General features: G+C 43.2%; 1 protein-coding gene across 6 annotated transcripts in view; it reads right to left on the bottom strand.

Annotated features, from left to right (window-relative positions):
* The window catches only part of ANKFY1 (ankyrin repeat and FYVE domain containing 1), a 77,617-nt gene that overhangs the window by 16,503 nt on the left and 39,612 nt on the right, over positions 1 to 21,502 (bottom strand). For all 6 annotated transcript variants that reach the window (XM_033848317.2, XM_033848318.2, XM_019926866.3 and 3 more), the window contains exons 8-18: positions 16,918 to 17,122; positions 15,581 to 15,649; positions 15,159 to 15,358; positions 10,154 to 10,251; positions 6,802 to 7,033; positions 5,748 to 5,846; positions 5,354 to 5,507; positions 4,435 to 4,603; positions 3,502 to 3,620; positions 2,538 to 2,694; positions 1,205 to 1,405 (exon numbers count right to left, since the gene is read on the bottom strand). In XM_033848317.2, the coding sequence (XP_033704208.1) occupies positions 1,205 to 1,405; positions 2,538 to 2,694; positions 3,502 to 3,620; positions 4,435 to 4,603; positions 5,354 to 5,507; positions 5,748 to 5,846; positions 6,802 to 7,033; positions 10,154 to 10,251; positions 15,159 to 15,358; positions 15,581 to 15,649; positions 16,918 to 17,122 (1,703 nt within the window). The remainder of the gene's footprint in view (positions 1 to 1,204; positions 1,406 to 2,537; positions 2,695 to 3,501; positions 3,621 to 4,434; positions 4,604 to 5,353; positions 5,508 to 5,747; positions 5,847 to 6,801; positions 7,034 to 10,153; positions 10,252 to 15,158; positions 15,359 to 15,580; positions 15,650 to 16,917; positions 17,123 to 21,502) is intronic.

The raw sequence follows: 21,502 nt of genomic DNA, 5'->3' as shown, positions 1-21,502 counted from the left end.
ATGCATGGGGAAAGGCAATGGTGGACAGCGGCTTTGGGCGTTTCCTGCTTTGGCTAAAACAAGCACCCAGAATTCCAAAAACCACAGCTGCAACGCCAGCCTGACCCTTGAGCAGCCAAACAAACCTTCAGAAATTTCCAGAAAGTCTCTTCTTTCACTGAGCTACAGGATAATAATACATGTTGGGGGAGGTCGCCAACGGTATGTCTTAGACTTTGCACCACTGATGTAAAGCAGGCAGAAGCCCACTCACATCAAACCACACAGGACACTACAGCTACCAGAGCTGCCATATCAGTGTGAGGGCTCAGGAGGAAGTGAGGGAGACACACATGCTACACACACACCACATTCCGTCTCTCTCTCTCTCTCTCACACACACACACACACAGCAACATATCTGCAAAGGACTTCGATCAACAGCACCGGTTTCATGCTAGATGGGGAGGAAATGTGAAATGACTATCTCCATTCATGAATATTTTACCCCATGTGAGCAAGAGTGAGGTCAACACCTACTCGATCAGTCACACTCAGGCAAATGCTGAAGAAAAGGGATGTACGGAAGCCTGAAATACAAAGCAAAAGTCTCCACCCGTGTTAGTACTTTTGTTCAGATCCCAAGTTTCCAATTTACCTTCATAAATGGCTACTCATAAATCTTGGCGTAAATAGACAAATAAAGTGCTGGATGGAGATTCAAGTGTCTGAGAACTGACTTCACAAACCCATCCCAGCTCCCGCCTTAAATCAGTTGCCTCTGTCCTTTCCCGCCCAGTCCGATGTTGCAGGTCAACAGCTCACCATCCACAATAAGGACAACTGAGCCTGCTAAGCTGAATGCTGACAGCTCCTCTAAAACCCAACATGACACCAAAAGCTCAAGTTCAATTTAACCCTTTTAAGACATTCATTACTAGGGCAAGTAAACCACCCAGCAAAAGCAAAGAATGCCCTCAGTTGTACAAGCACAGAATTCCTGTCCCTGGGCCCAGCCTCCGCCAGCTCCCTTCCACACATGGCACCAGCAGGTGGCTGGCATGCAGGGCAGAGCAGGCACATTCCATCCAGCACTGACAGGACATCTGAATGGCCAAAACTTAAGGGGAGTACAAATGTCTTTAACGAGAAGAGCCCTGTTTAGTTGGTGACACATGTTTAGTGCTTGGGGCGCCATGGAGAATGTTGGGTGCCGGTCACTCACCTGCTCAGCAGCCCCGGACTCTCGTTTCAGGATGGCCTCGGCTGCCTTGTTGTTCTTGTAGGTCATGGCACAGGCAAAGGGGGTCAGGCCCTGCCTGTCTCGGACATTCAGGTGGATGTCAGGGTGGGAAATCAGCAGCTGAATGATGACGCCGTGTTGGTTGCTGATGGCCACATGGACAGGCGTTCTTCCTTCTGCATCCTGTGGGGACAAGGCACAGATTTCAATGTCCAAGCAAAGATAAAACCCAGGAAAAATACGAAGGGGAATAACCTGTAAACAGAATTCAGTTCTGAGAATCAATACTGCCACTCTGTATTTGAAATCAGTCTTTCAAGAGGCCAAACACAGAGATGACTGACAGCCACTCCCCGTTACCTCCACGCTCCAGTGACCAGGGGCACAAACACATTTGGTTTAGAAAAGCTGTGATATGGGCTTTCCTGGTGGTGAAGTGGTTGGGAATCCGCCTGCCAATGCAGGACACACAGGTTCGAGCCCTGGTCCGGGAAGATCCCACATGCCGCAGAGCAACTAAGCCCGCGTGCTACAACTACTGAGCCTGCGCTCTAGAGCCCGCGGGCCACAACTACTGAAGTCCACGCACCTAGAGCCCGTGCTCCGCAACAAGAGAAGCCACCACGAGAAGCCCGCGCACTGCAACGAAGAGTAGCCCCCGCTCGCCACAACTATTTTATAAATAAAATAAATAAATTTATAAAAAAAAAAAAGCTGCAGTCACCCTCACCTCTAAGTTAAACCACTACTTATCTGGCTGCAGGGCCAGACAAATCTTTTCTGTTTTTGGCCGCACAGTGCGGCACATGGGATCTTAGTTCCCCAACCAGGGATCGAACCCGTCCCCTGTATTAGAAGAACCTTAACCACTGGACAGCCAGGGAAGTCCGCTACACAAATCTTTACAGGCTAGAACGTTGAAAAGCATCAAGGAACGTAACTCAGGGATGCCCTATTGAGCTACTGGAACATTTTCCTAAACACAGTACTCAGCTTGGGATAGGAACAAATTCTCAATGGAAATCTGTAAAAAATGTGGACAGGAGGCAAAGAAAAGTTGATTGAACGAACCTTCCTCACTTTGTAGAAAGGACAAAGGCAAAGAGACGAAAAGTCTTAACCTGAAATCATTAAAACTACTAGACAGGCTACACGACCCAAGAGACAGTCACTTCGTGTGTCCGTCCCTTAGGCCCATTCATGGAAAAGCAGAGGCCCGAGACCAGAGACTCTGCAAGGTCCCTGGCCATAAGAGGTGGTTTCCCTGATTCTGGGGTTACCATCCATCTTCCTGGAAAAGAGATACTCTCCTTACCTGTGCATTTACATTGGCACCAAACTCCAGAAGACACTGTATCGTCTCTTCCAGCCCCCAGGAGGCTGCCAGATGCAAGGGGGTCTGCCCATCTCTGGCCTCTTCCTCTCCTTCTCCATTAGCACCAGGTTGTCTGGGACTATTCACATCGCAGCCACTGAAAGGAAGGGGAAGTAAAAGGAACGCATGCTTCCACCGAGCCTGAAGGCATGCTAACAGGTGTAAAGCAGCAGCCTCATCCAACCCAACAGAAAGGCTGCCACCACCAGGGACTGCAGTCCTTGCTTCTTGGCCTCAAATACGGGTGTGTGTGTCCTGCTCCCACAGATTTTTTTTCTTTTATTTTTGGCCACGCCACGCGTCTTGCAGGATCTTAGTTCCCCGACAAGGGATGGAACCCGGGCCCCTGCACTGGAAGCGCAGAGTCCTAACCACTGGACTGCTAGGGAATTCCCTTGCTTCCCTAGATTCTTTGGCAATTGCCCCTGGGGGCAACCTGGGTATCAGAACGCTTAAAAACTCCCCCAGGGGACCTGCATGCATTTAAAGTTTGAGAATTACTGCTCTAAAGCTTTCCTGAATAACCTCAGCTCCCACACCTCCTGTACTCTGAGGCCGTGGAGGCTGGCATGACTCAGGCACCTTGGTGGAGTCCTGCAGAGGCCATTCGGTCTCCTCCACCCCAGCCTCCCGGTCTCACTGTGTGAACTGGTCTGATGTGACTACAGGGACCTATATGGCTCCCAAAGCAGGAAGCTGGCTTAGCTTTTAGATTCTTTGATCTGGGCACATAAGCCCCTCTCCCTGACTGACTTGATCTGACAGAACAATGACCCTCTCTAGCCTTCATTACAAAGGTCAAGCTAGCTACAGGCAGGTCAAGACTATAGTTGGAGTAAATGAGAAAAGGGCCAGTTTGCAATACGCTGAATAAGATCTGGAGGGATACTCAGGCCTCTCAGACCTGCGAATAAGAAAGCAGGCGGTAGACTCGTCGTTTCCATCAATGGCTCTGTGCAGCAGGGTCTGAAGGCACCCACTAGGTCCTGGGCCCCAGCACGTGGCGTCACAGCCATGTCTGACCTGCAGGAAAACACAGGTCACTCACAAGCACTGCCAAGCAAAGGTAAACACGTTTATTACCATCTGTGAGCCCTACGCACATCATTAGACCCAGTTTTCAGGCGAGACACAGTAGATAGTTAACTGAGATTTAGTTTAATCTGTACCATTCATTAGTTTTACAAACACTGATTAAAATCTGCTCGGTGCAAGTTTTTGCACTAGGTCCTGCGGGAGGGGTTTGAGAAATAGAAGGAAGATATGTTTGATTAGTGCCCTCTAGAGCTGTGTCCTAGAAGGGACAGAAAACACACACAAATGCCTGCATACACACACACGAGCCCCCCAGTAACACACACCTGTAAACAGCAGGTAATCTCAAGAACAGTTGGGTAAAACCCCCAGGTTTAAAATGCCTTTATGTCACATTTCAGGCCCTTCAGAAAACTAAATGAGCTTCTGGGGCTACCTCCACTTTTGGAGCCTGTCTTCTGAATAAGGGGGACAAACCTGAGATTTGAGAACTTATCACTGTGGTAACAGTGAGGACATCCCACAGCCAGTTAAGCCACCACCGGAGCAGACGCCTGAGGAAATGCCTCAGCTCTCTTGCTTCTTGGTAGTTTTCTTGATAAAGACACCCTACGAAAAGGTGTTGGCCAAGGCTACGTTGAACCCGCAAGCTTCTTTAACATGACCTTTGACTGCTTGTCCTTGACCCAATCTGTTACTTGGTAGATCTCATGCTCCTTATGATTGCTACGGAGGCCCCAAATCCATCTCTGACACAAAATATCCCCATGTGTAAACGGAGCTGAAGTTGAGCTTGTCTCACCAGAGTGGATGCGATGTCCTCCAGATTATCTGCCAGTGCAAGCCACAGTGGGGGGTTCCCCTTCTCATCTGGCACAGACATGTCAGCTCCTCGGGTGCATATGGCATCCACGACAAGGGGAAGCTGATTTCTGATGGCCAGCTGAAGAGCTGTCTCCCCATCCTGAGTCCTGCTGGGACATGGACACCAAAACCAATGTTTGTATCTGGGGCCAAATGGTTAAAGCGTGCCCTTCTGGGCATCCTAGAGGCCAGAGTCCACTGTATCCCTTAAACACACTTCACCCACATTCACTAATATTCTTTCAGAGAAAGTTAACCTGTCAATAGCATCTGTCCCTCCTGTCTTTTTAAAAAATACAGCCAGGCTATCCTATTGCACAGAGAAGATAACTGCCAAACATGCCAACATGCTGAAATCTTACAGGCATACAGCTGCTTTCAACAGCATCTGAATAGAATGTCACCCCAACTACCCACTTGACAAAACACTTTCACCCACTCAGTCATTCTGGGTCAGGTGACATTGGAGATAAAGATAAATTCCTTTGAAAAAGCAAAAATAATAAAAATTTAACTGTGTATTTTCGCCCCTCAAGCCTTTTGATAGCTCATCTGTTGGAATGTTCTTCATTATAACTGAAAATTCCTACTTTTAAACAATTGATTTTGGACTGTCCTTTTTAATGAGATTTGTGCAATATTGTGCCCTGGTCTCGAAAGGTTCAAATAAGAGCAAAGCACACAATTCTCCTTCTGAGTCTATGATTACATTTAATTACAACACTGCATTGGTACTTTTTCAGAGTCATTGTTTCTCTCCCTTTAACAGGGAACAAAACTCTTTTCTACAAGCAAGGCTATGAACCGTCCCAACTAAACGTGGCCTGGTGCTGTGGCGGAGTGCTGTTCCAGCCCACCTGACGTTTATGTCCGCCTGGTGCTCCAGGAGAAAGAGCGCGCTCTTGCTGTCCTGCCGCTGCATGGCCATGTGCAGCAAGGTCTGCCCGTCGGACATGGTGTCGTTGATGCAAGCCCCGGAGCCCAGCAGCTGGGCTGCGATCGTGTGCATGCCTGGGAAAGAGACAAGCCCCGATTAACGTGGGCTCAGCTTCTCCCACTTCATCAACCTCTTACTACAACAAACACCCTCTCAACTTTGCAAAGCCAGCAGTTCTCCACTGGATATTACGGGCTGAACCCAAACAGAAAGGCTGTCCTACAACAAATGATTAGCTCCGACCCTTCCACCTCCCTTCCCCTAGCGCCCACTGTCTGGCGTATGTCTGTCTGCAGGCCCTGGCACCACCTTACCAGTCCATAATGCCAGGCCCAGCACAGTTTGGTCTCGGGAATCCTTGAGGCTGAAGTCTGGAATAATTTGCAGGTTGTTGGTGGCATGAAGAGCATTAGCTATATTTTTTAAAAGAAAAAGAACACTTGATTTCACCATCCCATGGATCCCATCTAAAGTATTCAAGAGACTACCAGCTCAATTTCAAACTGACTGACTGATCATTTCTATACAGAGAACTGATAAATCTTGTTGTGGGAAGTGGAAGCCAAGACATTTGATATTTTGGAGCAAAGTTTATGAGGAAAAATGAATGGTTTTAAAGGTTAAAATACTGAATCTTCACAAAAGGAAAACAGAGTCCACTATGGAAACACACATTAATTACTTGATTACTGAAAAGAGGATCAAAACAATGCCCTGGTGACATTTCCCTAACACATAAGTCCTACTATCGTATACCTCCTGTGTGGGCTAAGAAAAAGGCACGGCCTATCTAACACCCCACTTCCTTCCATGAGCTCAGTGCTAAAAGATGCCGGCCTTAACAAGGATGCAGGAAAGAGTAAAACAAATTTCAAGGCAGGAAAGAGAAAAATTGGAAGATGACTTTCTGAGGGAAACGGGCCTCCCTCGTGGCAGGGGCTTCCCTCGGCCCCTCTTTCTGGCTCCTCTCTCATGGTTCACCTGCCAGGGAGGCTCAGAGGTGGGCGAGAGAGCTGACCGGCTCGTGGAAGACCGGCGGCGGCAGAGTTTCCAGAGACAGTGCTCACGCCAAGGCAGAACTCTGCTTGACCCACACTGAAGTGGCCTGGGGCCACACCCCGAAACACCAGAGGAGCAGCCAGAGACTCTAAACCTTAACCCCGCGGGTGAAGTGAGCAGGCCCCATCCTGAAAACGTACACAGAGAAAAACAGTAGCCAGAGCCAGAATATATGCTTATCTGGTTTGACCGCAAAGGATTTTGGGGGTAAGAAAACTCACCAATAGAAGAAACATCAACTCTGTCATTAACTACTCAAAACCACTGTGCAAAGGTCACGGTGATGGGCAGTAATCCCTAACTACCTACCTTTTTGCTCCAGGATGACAGACACCACATCTGGATGATTATAGGCAATCGCCATGTGCAGTGGTGTCTGCAGGTAGACGCTGCTGTCCGCTGAGCTGGGCAAGGATGCAGGCTGCTTTGGTGAAGGCAGGGCCTCCTCCGTCTGTAGGTTTGGGTTGGCTCCCTGCTGCAGAAGCTCTGCAGTGAGGTTGGCCAGGCCACGCCGACAGGCCGTGTGCAACGGGGTTTCTCCCTGAACAGAAATGAATAGTCCCAGTCAGAGCACTTCAGCCTAGGAGGCCCCTTCACAAAGGGACAAAGACAGCCTACGTGCTGCAACTCAGTCCCCAGTGCCAGGCACAGCCCCTGGCTCATCCTGTCACCAGCTCCATGAGGTCTGTCCCACTCCTCAGGTCTCCTCTCCTTCCCTTTCTCCTGTGCCACCATCCTTAGTTCCTCCAATGTCCTCCCAAGCACCCTCCGAACACCCTGGGTCCTCATCTTCTGCATTTCCACCCTTCACTCAGTTTTTAGAATTATGTTACTAATTATAAAAATAATACATTATTATTATTATTAAACAGACGACCTCCGAGCGTCACTAAAATAAACACTGTAGAAATCAGAAAAGCCTCACATCCACAGCCCCACAGATAAGCGGTGCTGTCAGTCGACCATCACAGCTTTTTTAACCCCCTCCAGCACACTGATGCCCTGATTCTTTCACCAGCTTGTACCAACCTCATCTTGAATTCTGATCAAGAAACACCTCTTTCCCCCACTTTTTAAAATTAAAAAATTTTTAATTGGTATTAGAGGTACCTGATTCAATATTCAAAAGGTGCAAGAGTATACACTGAAAAGAAGTTTCCCCTCATGCCTTCCCCCCCACCTACCCAATTATCCTCCCCTGAAGGAACCATTATTACCAGTTTCATGTTTCTCTCCAGTGACGGAATATTCACACAAAGACATATACACGTGTATATATGTGTGAATACATATATGTGTACACCTGTACACACACAGACACACACACACACACACACACGCAGACACACACACTGGATCTTTTCACCCAAACAAACTGAACACACTGCTCTGCACCGGCTCCTACCGAAGCTACACATCCTCACTGTTTAGAGTCCAAGAACTTCACCTACAAGGCCTGCTGTGAAAAACAGCAAGGTTTCACCTTGTTTTCCCTAAAAAAAATTCTCCTTTCCCAGAGGGAACCACTTTGAATGCTTTGAGCGGGTTTTGTATTTCCTCATTTCTAGCTAACGTGTTTTTATTGCCGCCTCATCACCTTCCCCGGTGTGGGATCCCCTGTGGGTCCCGCCACTGTGATCTCACCGGGTGATAAGGATTTGGCTCTTTCACTTCTTTCCCCCGTGGACCCCTTCCCACCCCACCCTCTCCCTACAGTCTCCTCCTCAGGCTGTCTTCTGCTCCAGCCCTTCCCCCCACACAGCCTCCCTAGGTACGCTTATCTACGCCCATGACTTCTACCAGGGAATACAAGCAGGGGACTCTCAAACCAGGATCTCCAGCCTTGTCTGTATATCTAATTTTCCCACTGCCTGCAGGATATCCCTGCCTGAATGTTTAAAAAGGAGTTCAACAATCACAAAATGGAATTCACTCTCCCCACAGCAGTTCTTCCCCCTGGCCAGTCCCCTGCTTCTCTTCTTGGATCCAACATAACCGTCTTAACACCTCTCCAGCCCTTGCTTCTGAGAGCCACAGAGGTAGGTCCCATGGACTATCATTCTGCAATTCCTCTGAAACCCATCCCATTGGGTCCAAATCTAGTATCAGAGGTCAGGACAAGCCATTGCTTGTCTAGATGATTCCCATCTGGCTCCAGCCTGGATCTCAATGGTACATCCACCCCACCAGCTATCCCAGGAAGCTTTCTCAAGCCGAAAATGATCATACTGCTTGCCTACTTCTGTGGATTTTCTATTCCCACAGGATAAAGTCCAAAGACCTTAAACCAGCATTCCAGACCTGTCTCCAGTGTCATTCTCACTTGCTTTCAAGTCGAGTCTCCTCTGTGCCTCTACATCTTAAGGTTTCACCCAGTTTTGCTCTGAAGGGTATCAGGAAGGAACAGTTGGTAGACAACGTGGGCTCAAGGGAGAATTTTCTTTTAAGTTGAGAGACAGTAGAGCATGTCTGTATGCTATTAGAAATGAACAGTGGGCAACAGTGATGATACAGGAGAGAGACAGACAGAGGCAGACACACATAATGGCAGGAGCAAAGCCAAGAAACCAGCCGCTGGTGCATACAGGGCCCATGCCATCATTCTAGCTGGAGAGCAGGCCGGGTGCAGGTTTAGGCGCAGACAGATTAGTAGATTTAATGGTGGGAAAAAATGGCGCTGCCCTCCCCTCCGTGCTTCCACGACACATTGATTTGTCTCATACACCAAGCTTACTGTTTACTGCTCTGCCCAGCGCTGTTGAGAGAAAATGCAACTGTATGTTGTAGTGCCTGAGTCTTAATACTGGCTCCGTTATTTACGAGTCACTTAACCTCTCAGAACCTCAAGGTTCTTTACCCTGAAATGAGGGATTTACAGATGTTGATAATGTCTCTTCAACACATGCTGCTTCTAGATCCACTGTGAGAACTGAAAGGGATAATAACCTTAAAGCTCCTAGCACAAAGCAGCTGTAGAATAAATGTGATCTTAAAGATAAACACATCCTCCCTGTCTGAAAATTATAAAGTAAAAATAACTATTATTTAGTTTCTAATGTCCCAGATGTTATGCTAATAAGCACTTAAATTTATCATTTATTTTTATCTTAACCACACCTTATGAAATCAATATTAACCCCACTTTACCGATGAGAACTGAAGCTCAGAAACGTTAAGCAACTTGCCTAAGACCACATACAGCAGTATGGGAAATGGGAAACCTAGTAAATCCAGGAATGTGCAACCCGAAAGGCCCCCCCTTTAACACTGCACCATCTGCCTTAGCTTGAGATACAGACTAAATAAACATTCACATAGGAAAACTTTAGCAAATGTAAAATGTTACAAAAAATTAAGATGCTAATATGGTAGGTTGTTGTGTCCATGTTTGCTAATCTCTAGTAGACCATGAAGTCCACAGTGTATTGTTTAGGACCTGACATACCACAAATGCTTAAGAAGTGGCTGCTGAATGAATCGATCAACCAATATTTGAGGATAAAAGCATCGATTAGACTCTGGTTTTTTAACAGTGTCCATGTATTTTTTTTTTTTTTGACAAAAATTGAAGAGAATCTATTCTGTTTTTTTCTACCCATCCACCACTGCCATTTCTTCCACAGACCAAAGCCGCTTCACCTGGTTGCCCTGTCACACTTACCCACTTGTTTCTGTGGTTGACGTGGGCACCATTGGTTGCCAGGAAAAGAGCTGCTGCCTCATTTCCTGCTTCAGCTGCCCGCTGTAGTAAGCAATTTCCTAGGAGAAAATGCGCATATTCATTCTTCCATTTGCATAAAAATGAGGTCAAGTTCCACACTGCACCACACCCTGCCCTTCCCTACCACCTTTCACAACTTACAAGCCCACACTAGACGTAGATGAAATTTAAGTCTACACAGGCACCCTGTGTGTGGACACAGAGACTCAAATGAGCCTGTGTGGGGAGAAAACACTTGGTCTGGAAGTCAAAAGACATTCATTCCTCCCTGGATTTCCCACTAGCCACCTCCTAGGACCAGGGGGAAGCTATGTCTCCTTACCAGGGTTGGTTAGAACATAATTTCTCAACAGCAGTGCTACTAACATTTTGGGCCAGATAATTCTTTGCTGTGAGGAGTCTGACCTGTACACAGTGCGATATTTAGCAGTATCCCTGGCTTCTGCCCAACAGATGTAACACTCTCAACCTTATTTTTTTTTATTAATTAATTAATTTATTTATTTTTGGCTGTGTTGGGTCTTCGTCGCTGCGCACGGGCTTTCTCTAGTTGTGGTGAGCGGGGTCTACTCTTCGTTGCGGTGCACGGGCTTCTCATTGTGGTGGCTTCTCTTGTTGCGGAGCATGGGCTCTAGGCACGTGGGATTCAGTAGTTGCAGCACTTGGGCTCAGTAGTTGTGGCACACGGGCTTAGTTGCTCTGCAGCATGTGGGATCTTCCCAGACCAGGGCTCGAACCCGTGTCCCCTGCATTGGCAAGTGGATTCTTAACCACTGCACCACGACCTTCAACCTTATTGTGACAATCAAGACTGTCTACAGATGTTACCAAACGTCCCTTGGGGGGTGAGGCTTGGGAAGTCATCTCTTAAGAACCTCTGGGGTAGATGACCATTTTGGAGACACTGTGAGCCGAAGTTCTACCAGAAAATGCTCCTTAAATACTTTAGTTTTACTCCTATGGCCTTAAATATGTTTGTTCTTGGCTTAGAAATGTTTTACTTCACACTATCACTCTTCTAAATAAAAATCTTAGAAAGAAAAAAACAATAGGAAAAACTCTCTTTGACATAAACCACAGCAAGATCTTTTTTGACCCACATCCTAGAGTAATGAAAATAAAAACAAAAATAAACAAATGGGACCTAATTAAACTTAAAAGCTTTTGCATAGCAAAGGAAACCATAAACCAGATGAAAATACAACCCTCAGAATGGGAGAAAATATTTGCAAAGGAAGCAACAGACAAAGGATTAATCTCCGAAACATACAAACAGCTCATGGAACTCAATATCAAAAAAACAAACAACCCAATTAAAATGAGCGGAAGACCTAAATAGACATTTCACCAAAGAAGACATACAGATGGCCAAGAGGCACATGAAAAGATGCTCAACATCACTAATTATTAGAGAAATGCAAATCAAAACTACAATGAGGTATCACCTCACACCTAACAGAATGGCCATCATCAAAAAATCTACAAACAATAAATGCTGGAGAGGGTGTGGAGAAAAGGGAACCCTTTTGCACTGTTTGTGGGAATGTAAACTGACAGCCACTGTGGAGAACAGTATGGAGGTTCCTTAAAAAACTAAAAATAGAACTACCATATAACCCAGCAATCCCACTACTGGGCATATACCCTGAGAAAAACCATAATTCAAAAGGACACATGTATCCCAATGTTCACTGCAGCACTATTTACAATAGCCAGGACATGGAAACAACCTAAATGTCCAACAACAGATGAATGGATAAAGAAGATGTGGTACATATACACAATGGAATATTACTTGGCCATAAAAAGGAATGAAATTGGGTCTTTTATAGAGATGTGGATGGACCTAGAGTCTGTCATACAGAGTGAAGTAAGCCAGAAAGAGAAAAGCAAACATCGTATATTAACACATATATGTGGAATCTAGCAAAATGGTACAGATGAACCTATCTGCAGGGCAGGAATAGAGACGCAGACGTAGAGAACGGACATGTGGACACAAAGTGGGAAGGGGAGGGTGGGACGAATTGGGAGATTAGGATTGACATATATACACTACAATGCATAAAACAGATAGTTAGCAGGAACATGCTATAAAGCACAGGAAGCTCCGCCTGGTGCTCTCTGACGACCTAGATGGGTGGGGTGGGGGTGGGGGTGGGAGGGAGGTCCAAGAGGGAGGGGACATAGGTATACATAGAGCTGATTCACTTCCTTGTACAGCAGAAACTAAAACAACATTGTAAAGCAATTATACTCAATAAAAAAAAAATTTTTTTTTCTTCTTTTCCTCTTGAAATGGTTTTAGTCCCAGAACAGTGTTTTCTCTATTAAAATCCATTTCCTTTTTGGATAAACACAAGTCTCACGTTCTACAGCTATGCTATTTGAAAACTCAAAATAAATTAAATACCAGGACTAAAACCAAGGAAAAGCAACGGGACAAAGGACTGCTTTGTTTCCATGCCATTTTTATCTTTTCCCTCAGAGAAAGTGATTCCATGCCTAGTTGAGAGTCTTTCTAATTGAGACTCCTAATAAGAGTCCCACTTTCACTTCTGTAGTCATGCCAGTGTACACAATAACTAAATCATATACCTCCCTACAGAACAAAGATAACCTGCAACTGCTAAAACATTACTGATATGTCTATGAAAACTCAAAGTATATAATGTAAAACTGACAGAACTAGCAAGAAAAATGGACAAATCCATAATCGCAGTGACCATTTCTAATATACCTCCCAGAAACGGACAGATCAAGGAGTCCAAGAGTTAGTAAGCTAATGAGTAAGATCTGAACAGCACAATGAACAAGCTTGATTTAATGGACGTAAACAGAGAATGCTACATGCATCCTACAATTAAAGAATGCAATTCTTTTCAAGTACATGTCAGACTTTCATAAAAACTGTATCTCTAAGAGTCTAACATTCAAGTCCGAAACACCAAAGAACCGATCTCTTATATGTCACACTCTTCTACAATGCAGTTAAATCAGAAATCAGTGGAAGTATGGTCAATAACCAACAAACATTTATAAATTAAAAGCTATTTAGTAACTATCTCATTTCCAGAGAATCTTTAGTCTAAAACACAGTTCTGCCTGTACTCCCCATCCTGTAGTACTGCTGCCTTTAGCTTTTATGTCACCCAAAGGGTGATTTCATTTGACCTTTATTTAAAGTTAATTAGTAACTTCTTTTAGGGGAAGGGATATTTAATATCTTTTTTTTTTTTTTTTTTGGCCAGTTCCCCTCATTAGTGACACTTACCCATGCTTTTATACACTGCTAGCACTCAATACTGAACCACATGGAATCCCACTCCTTAAAATATCCCCATGTTTTATTTAGTCAGATCAAGGACATATTCACATTAAAACAGTGGTTCTCAATGTATGGTCTTTGGATTCGTAGGGGTTCCTCAGAGTCTTTCAGGGGGTCCAGGAGGTCAAAACTATTTTCATAATAATAATACTTGATGTTATCTGCTTTTTCCCCCTGTGCTGACATTTGCACTGAGGGCACAAAAGCAATGGTGGATCAAACTGGGGAGCCTTAACACAAATCAAGGCAGGGGCCCCAAAATGTACTAGTGGTAATCACTGTACTCCTCACAGCCATGCACTCGGTCAAAAACATAACCAGTTTCACTTACGGTGGCCCTTGATAAAGCAGTAAAAATTACTAACTTTAATAAATCTCAACATTGAGTACATGTCTTTAAAATTCTGTGTGACAAAATAAGAAGTATGCATAAAGTATATAAAGTATGTTACATCTGTTGTGTAACAAATTACACAAGTTGTCTCAAAGGAAAGCACTTGTGTCATTGTTTCACTGCAAGCTGAACTAACAGTTTTTTCATGGAACACCATTTTTACTTGAAAGAATGACTGATTAACAAACTATGGTTATTCAAACCTGAGTATTTGACAGACAATTTCTTAAAAAGTAAGCCTGTCTCTGTAAGAAAAACAACTGGCAATACTTCCACCAAATGACAAAATTTGATCTTCCAAGTGAAATTAGCATTTTGGAAAACTTTTGTCTGCAACTATAAGTTTAACAGCTTCTCAATACTGAAAGACTTTTCCAATGAGATCAGTGGTGATATTAATAAATGTGATTCTAAAATAAATGAACATTTTGAAGATCTGCATAACTCAGTGAAACAAGATTTTCCAAATGACTAAGGCATGATGTTACAAAATCACACATGAAGAAATCCATTCAAAGCACACACAGACCATGGATTTTATATAACAGAGTACAAAAAGTTCACTGATATAGCTTCAGATGCCATATTGCAACTAACCTTAAAAAAATTATCCCTTGATAAATTCTTCTCACTGTAGTATCAAAGAAATATATCCACAATTATCTGAAAAGGCTCTTAAAATATGCCTCGTTTTCCAACTACATCACTGTGTGAGGGTATTTTCTTTAACCAAAACAACGTATCTCAAGACTGAACACAGATGCAGATACTAGCAACCAGTCACTCTTCCAACTAAATTTTTTTCTGAAAGTTATTCTTCATAAAAAATGTTATATGTCAACATAAAATTGTTTGTCATTATTATTAATACATCTTTTAAAAATTTCTCAGTTTTAATTTCTAACATGGTAAATACCAAAGATATCCACTTAAACAAAAGCTCTTTGGGATATAATTTTTAAGAGGGTGAAAAGAGTTCTGAGTCCAAAAAGACTGAAATTCACTGCATTAAATAAATAGAAGTGTTTCAGCTTAACGGACTTATCGAGTCTGGCTAGATTTTTGGAAGCACAAGATCAGGTTTTTTACTATGGTTAAAATTACATACAAAATAATTCTCATAATAGCATGCCGCTCGGTTTTTAAATTTTTGGTAAAAACACTGACAATATTTCATGGGGTCTCCAGACTTGAGCATCAGCTCTTAGGGGCCTGTGTTTTACCTGTTATTGCATCAGGTGCATTGGTGTTGCTGCCACGCTGAATGAGTCTGGCTGCAAAGCTATTTTCATCAAATGAAGTCCCATTTACCACAGGGAGGTCTTCAAAGGGATTTACGGACTGGTCGGAAGACACAGTGATGTACTGCACGGCAAGCCACAGAGCTGTGCTGCCCTCATGGTCTTTCAGCTCTAAATCTAATCTGGAATGAGGAAGCAATGTGAATAGCAAGTATAATCGTCTTCTGACACTCTGTACTGTCAACAGCCTCATTCTTTCTCTTTGTACTTTATGAATGACAATTTTTATTTTACTTTTACTTATTAAAATGGATAATGCTAAAAGACATTTTAAGGGAATCATTTTTCACTCACAATCCCACCCTCACAACTGCTTTTTCATTTCTCCATGTCTCCCTACGTACTGTTTACACTGCAGCAACTGGTTGAACACGTATTCATTCCTGGCCATGATGGACAAGTGTAAGGGAGACCTACAGGATGAAGAAGAGGTGTCAATTCAGGACAGGCCCAGTTCAGGACTACTCACAGCAGGAGGCAACTAGAATCCACAAGAAATTCCCCATTTCTGCCACAGTTTCTTTTTCTATCCTGACAAACAGTTTTCCAAAACCATGATCAAGTATCAAAGGATGAAAATGGATTTGATTATATGTTACAATTTATTCAAGTAGCCAAAAGAACAAGAATCAATAAAAGGAAGAGATATAAAATACTCTTCAATTAAATACTGACCCTCATTGAATGTATATGTACTCATGTTTTTAAAACAAATAAAACAGTAGTTTCTGCCATAGGTATGCCTACTTTCCCCTACATATCCTCCACAATTCTGAAAAGAAATTTTTTCTTCCCATAATTCTCTGTTATACTCAAACACATTATGAGTGGCATCGATAGGAACTGATTAACCACTCTTCACTGCTTTTATTTAGCCCTCATGTGCCCTGAGGAAGATGGTCACCACAGAGCACAGGGACTCCCAGGCTGGTATCTATCTCAGAGGTACAGAATGCCAGAATTTATTACACTTGGGGGAAAAAGATTAAGAAATCACAAGAAAAAAAGGAATGCAATTATTTTGGGAAATAAGGTAATTATGACATTATACTGAGTTCATGGAGATCCACCTTATTTAAGTACCTTACTCATCACACAAATCTATTTTCCTATTCTGACGACCTCACAGTTATTTTTTGACAGGGTTTTTTAAAGGTATAAAATACTGAGCTGCTATGGTAAGAAGTGGGTCCCCCTAGTGTTGGTGATTCAGGTGGCTTAACTCCCTTCAATGCCTCACACACTGGTGTCCCAGAGATAAGCAGCCCGTTCTCAGATTCTAAACCACAAGGAATCCTCAACCAAATATTTCTGGGAAGGGGCAAAAGGAACATGACAACAACTATCAGTATGCTGTGGAAGATGGCAAGCTGTGTGGACAGAGCTGTCTGAAGCAGAGGTACTTACAAAAAGGTGGAAATGGAGTTTTGTGGAGATGACAGAAACTGCTTAAAGATCCAAGGACCTCAGTTACCCAGGATGGAAATGGTTTCCCCAAATGCCTCTGGCCTTAGTCGTCTCTCTCATTTGCAAAACGAATCAATGTTTGTAACTTCCATAAAATTCAGAGAGAATAATGCTGAACTAAAAAACATGAAGTCCCCGCCTGCCAGTTATGTGCCACAATAAAATAACATTGTGGGAACTGTGCTCAGAGCAGGTGATCTGCTCCCCGACTTACCTGCCCTTGCTGTCCTGCATGTTGGGGTTGGCGCCAGCCTGCAGGAGGGCCTCTGCAATCTGTGCCATCTCGGACATCACATCTGCTGAGTGTTTTTTTGAACTGTACGATGCTACAAGGTGCAACGGTGTCTCCTGGACACCCAACGTAGCAGCATTGACAAGGGCCCCGTTCTTAATGAGGAAAGTGGCAGCAAAGAGATCTCCTTGAAAAGAAACAACAGAAGAAATGGTCACATATGACAACACTCAGGGCAAGCTTTTCTGACCAATGCTTCCACAAAAAGGTACCAGTCAGTAACTGTAGACAAAGAAGATTTCATCATTGAGATCATGGACTTACATACTCAAATTCAACTTCTGATGACCTCTTGTCATCTGTCCTGACCCCTCGCTTCAATATCACTTCACAATTTTAAGCATACCAGGCTTCTATCCTTCAAAGGTCATTAACTCTCATAAAGGGTTCCGAGATTCCTCCACAACACAATCTATCTCCCTCTCTCATTCTTGAACACGGTCTATACCTAAGCAATACTTACCTCTAACCGGCTATACTTGCAGTGGCTCTTGCTAAGGCACTTATGAGAAGTTTTCCTTTATATCCTGCAATACCATTTCATCTTCTTCAACTATACTTCTGCTACCTGAATATCGAGAACGGGGCTTAGGATTTCAGGAGTGGCAAAGCTCTCAAGTCTGTTAGCTGTATTCCTGTATTATTCATCTGAATAACATGAGTTTCATCTAATCTTCAGTAGACATGGAATTTCAAAATCAACTGGTTTTCGATATTTCCCATCTGCTGTATTCTTTCTTCCAAGGGACCATCTTGCTGGAGAGTGTGAGCTCTGGCACTGACGTGACTAGGCCACCACAGCCCCTCATATCTTGATTGGTCCATGTCTGATTTATTTTTGTATCTACCACTGTCTTATACAAAACAGGCACCAGGGAAATGTTTGGGAAGAAAATGGATTGACTGGTTGAAGTTATAAGGTTCCATTTTAACAGAATGGCTCTAATTCCAATCAATTATGATTTTGGGTAACTTAAGAATCCTCTAACCAGACGCTTCTGAAATCTTTTCATTCGTCTGTCCCCGATTTTTTTCTTGGGGGGTAGGGGAAGATACAATCTTTACCAGCATCGTGTGCAAAGGACCAAAGCTTAGATTTCTTTACAAAAAGATGTCGGTAGAGCTCTGAAAGCAGCAGGTAACATGCATATCAGGGATTAGTCTGGGTCAGGCCTTTGCTGTCCATATGTACAAAGACATACTAGGGTTCTCAGTAGGGCCCTAATGTGTAATATGAACAAACCCCACAGAGATTCAGTCTAGGAGAGAATATGTAAAAACAATACATTAGCAATAGAATAAAATATCCTAGAGAAAGTCACTTACATTCTGGAAGTGGAAAGAAAATTTAGAATTATGAGGACAGAGAGCCTTAAAATGACAAATCTGATAAATAACATGCTGGGGGAGAGGTGAAATGTGGTTTCGTTATCTTTAAGCTTGGCATATATTCCAAACTAAGTAGTAAACAGATAGCAAAGCTAAAGTATGTCAATAAAAAACTTATAATACACCATACACACAGAAGATAAACTGGGCAATACTGCACACAGAAAAAAGGGTACAGATCAATGGTTGGATTCAGATGGATGGCATAATAAAAAAAGTTTTATATCTTAAGCCCTCTTGAAAAGAATCATAGGGCTTCCCTGATGGCGCAGTGGATGAGAGTCCGCCTACCGATGCAGGGGACACAGGTTCGTGCCCTGGTCCGGGAAGATCCCACATGCCGCGGAGCGGCTGGGCCCGTGAGCCATGGCCGCTGAGCCTGCGCGTCTGGAGCCTGTGCTCCACAACGGGAGAGGCCACAACAGTGAGAGGCCTGCGTACCGCGCAAAAAAAAAAAAAGAATCATAGCTTTTAGATTAGATTTACTTTATTCATAAGCGCCGAAGTGTTTTTTTTTTTAACTTACACATATATACATACATACAGTATACGCACCCTACACAAAAAGTTATTTAGGAATTATTGGCAACTGAAAATTGATGATGTTTTACATTAACAAAAAGTCAGTCCATGGATATACAGCCTAGAGGAAATAGACAACTGACATCGAAAAAGCAGAACAAAGGGAGGGAACAGAAAATGCCAAAAACACCATTTATAAAGGTTCTGTCAACAAGAAAACTTCTAATACATTTTAGAACGATTTCCATCAAAAACCGTTAAAACAAAAACTGTTTGGTGCTTAACAGTTCCAATTACTTCATCACTTCACTCCCTGAAACTGCCAAGTAAATGTATAATGACTTGTCCACATAAAAACATTCCTAACAATGTAGTTAACGTTTAAAAAAAATCCACACACAATTTTTCTTTCAACAAAGCTCCCTGACCGGTTTCATTCAGGGACCTGGCAGTAACTTTCATTATTTAATTAACAAAAGCTGTATCTCATGCTGCTCCAGTTGGTGGCATCATCTGCAAACCTCCTACAAACAATTAGATAGGAGCATGCTGCTTAAGAGACCCACTGATTGATGTTGATCATCAAGGAAAATAAGCACAAGAAGATTGTTTTAAAAAGCAAGGCTTCATCTTCTTGCCCAGATCCAGCTAATCAGAGGAGATGGCATCCCTCTGGTCACATGTGTATGTCCTGTGGACTCACTCACAGACGCACTCTCGATACAAACTGATGGGTACACTTGGTTATTAGGATGATTAGTGAGTCTTCTGGTTAGAGATTCTAATGTGTGTCCACAACCAGACCTAAACCTCATATATTAAGGATCTTCACTCATATTACAATGAACTTAAAGTAAGGTTAACAGTTAAATTTCAGGTATATTACTCAATTTAATCATTTGGGCAGGTCAACGGACTGACAGCTCAAGGTGAAGAAGGAAAAGGTGAAAAAAATTCCTACAGAAATTGAAGCTGGTCGTGGCACTGCAACACAGGGACAAGGTAAGAGCTGCAGGCTGACCCTACCACATGGTAGTCACTGGGCTAGGTGTGCTACTAACCTGTCTCTCAACAACCAGTAAAGCAGGTTCCTCACCTTACAGGTGAGGAAAAGGAGACTCAAGAATGGTTAAGTGACTTGTCCAAGGCCACAGAGTAAGTGGATGAGCCAGGATTCCCAGCTTGGTACATCCACGCTCCAATGCCAATACTCCGTGCTCCACACCAGGCCACACTGCCACGTTCAACAATCAAGTTTACCGTGCCCACACTGCAGCCCACATACTTGCAAGCAACTAATAAATTCAGAGCAGAAGATTAAATCATCTGCAAATAAGCACCATAAATGCACCACCAATTCTTGGCAATCCTTGTAACTAAGCAATCATCAAAATATTTAATAACTCATCAAAGATGTTTTTTCATCATACATAAGAATTTAAGTCCTTAAGAGGAAAGAGACATAATTCTGGGATTGTTTTTTTAGTAACAAGTTTATTTGTTTCCAAAATAAACATTTCAGACACTAAACAGTATGGGAAAGAATAGTTCCTGATGTGGTGGAAACTTTCCCCACTGAACACACACCCAGTGCTCAGCACCCAATGGCTTTGCACAGTGTGGAGTGATGCTTGGGAAAAATGCATCTGCTCTTGACACTGACATACTCTAAGGCTTTCCTTCCCAATGATGAACAAAATTTTCCTCTCCATCAGCCAGCATGCTTAACACTCTAACGCATGACTTACAGGGATATTTATATTAAAGCCTATGCCCAAAAAGGGCAAAGCCACAGCTGCAACACGACCTTATTTGAAGTAACTACATTCCACCAACTAGGAGCAACTTGTGAATGGTAAAAATGTGGCAGAGATAATAACAGTACAATAATGCACAACTGGAAGGTTAAACATACATGATTAAGATATAGGGAAACCATTACACGTATTCTGTTTTTGATGTCCACATGTAAACAAAAAAGTGGCCACAGCCAAGTACTTCAATCAAGTCATCTATCCCCCTACAAAATGAAGGCTTTGAGACATTTGAAAGGTTTCTTTCCATACTGGAACTCTACCCCTATATAGCTTTTCACTCTGTCAAAAAAATAACTACTGCAAAGTAGAGTCAGGCAGGATCCATTTGGGACTTAAGAATTATTAAGGCCATGGGAAAAACAAAAGACTAGTACTTGTTTCCCTTTAATTCAATAAGGTGCAAATGCTTTGATCGTAATTCTATCACTTACATAGCTTCCCACTACTAATGACAATGTACTCAAACACAGCTACAATTTCAAATAACTTCCCAAGAACAAAATGAAACTTTATCACTTTGTCATGATCTATGAGAAGTCTATTCTGTACAAGTGAAAACTCTGAATCCAAGAATATGTTTAAATATTCGTGTTCTTGATACTTTCCCTCTCTTACAGTAACTGATACAAGTAAAGTCTTCCTAGCACAATTTCTGGAGAAACTGATGTATTGAATAAGCAAATAACACATCAATTGCTTACAAGTAAAAGGTACTTTTTCTATAAGTACCATCTTTCTAGCCTTCTTCTGGGGCTCCTGCTGACACTCTGAAGAGCCTA

This window comes from Tursiops truncatus, chromosome 20 (genome assembly GCF_011762595.2).
Source record: "Tursiops truncatus isolate mTurTru1 chromosome 20, mTurTru1.mat.Y, whole genome shotgun sequence".
In the NCBI taxonomy this organism is placed as follows: Eukaryota; Metazoa; Chordata; class Mammalia; order Artiodactyla; family Delphinidae; genus Tursiops; species Tursiops truncatus.
The sequence above is the reverse complement of the archived record's forward strand: the minus strand, read 5'-3'. Positions and strand labels throughout refer to the sequence as shown.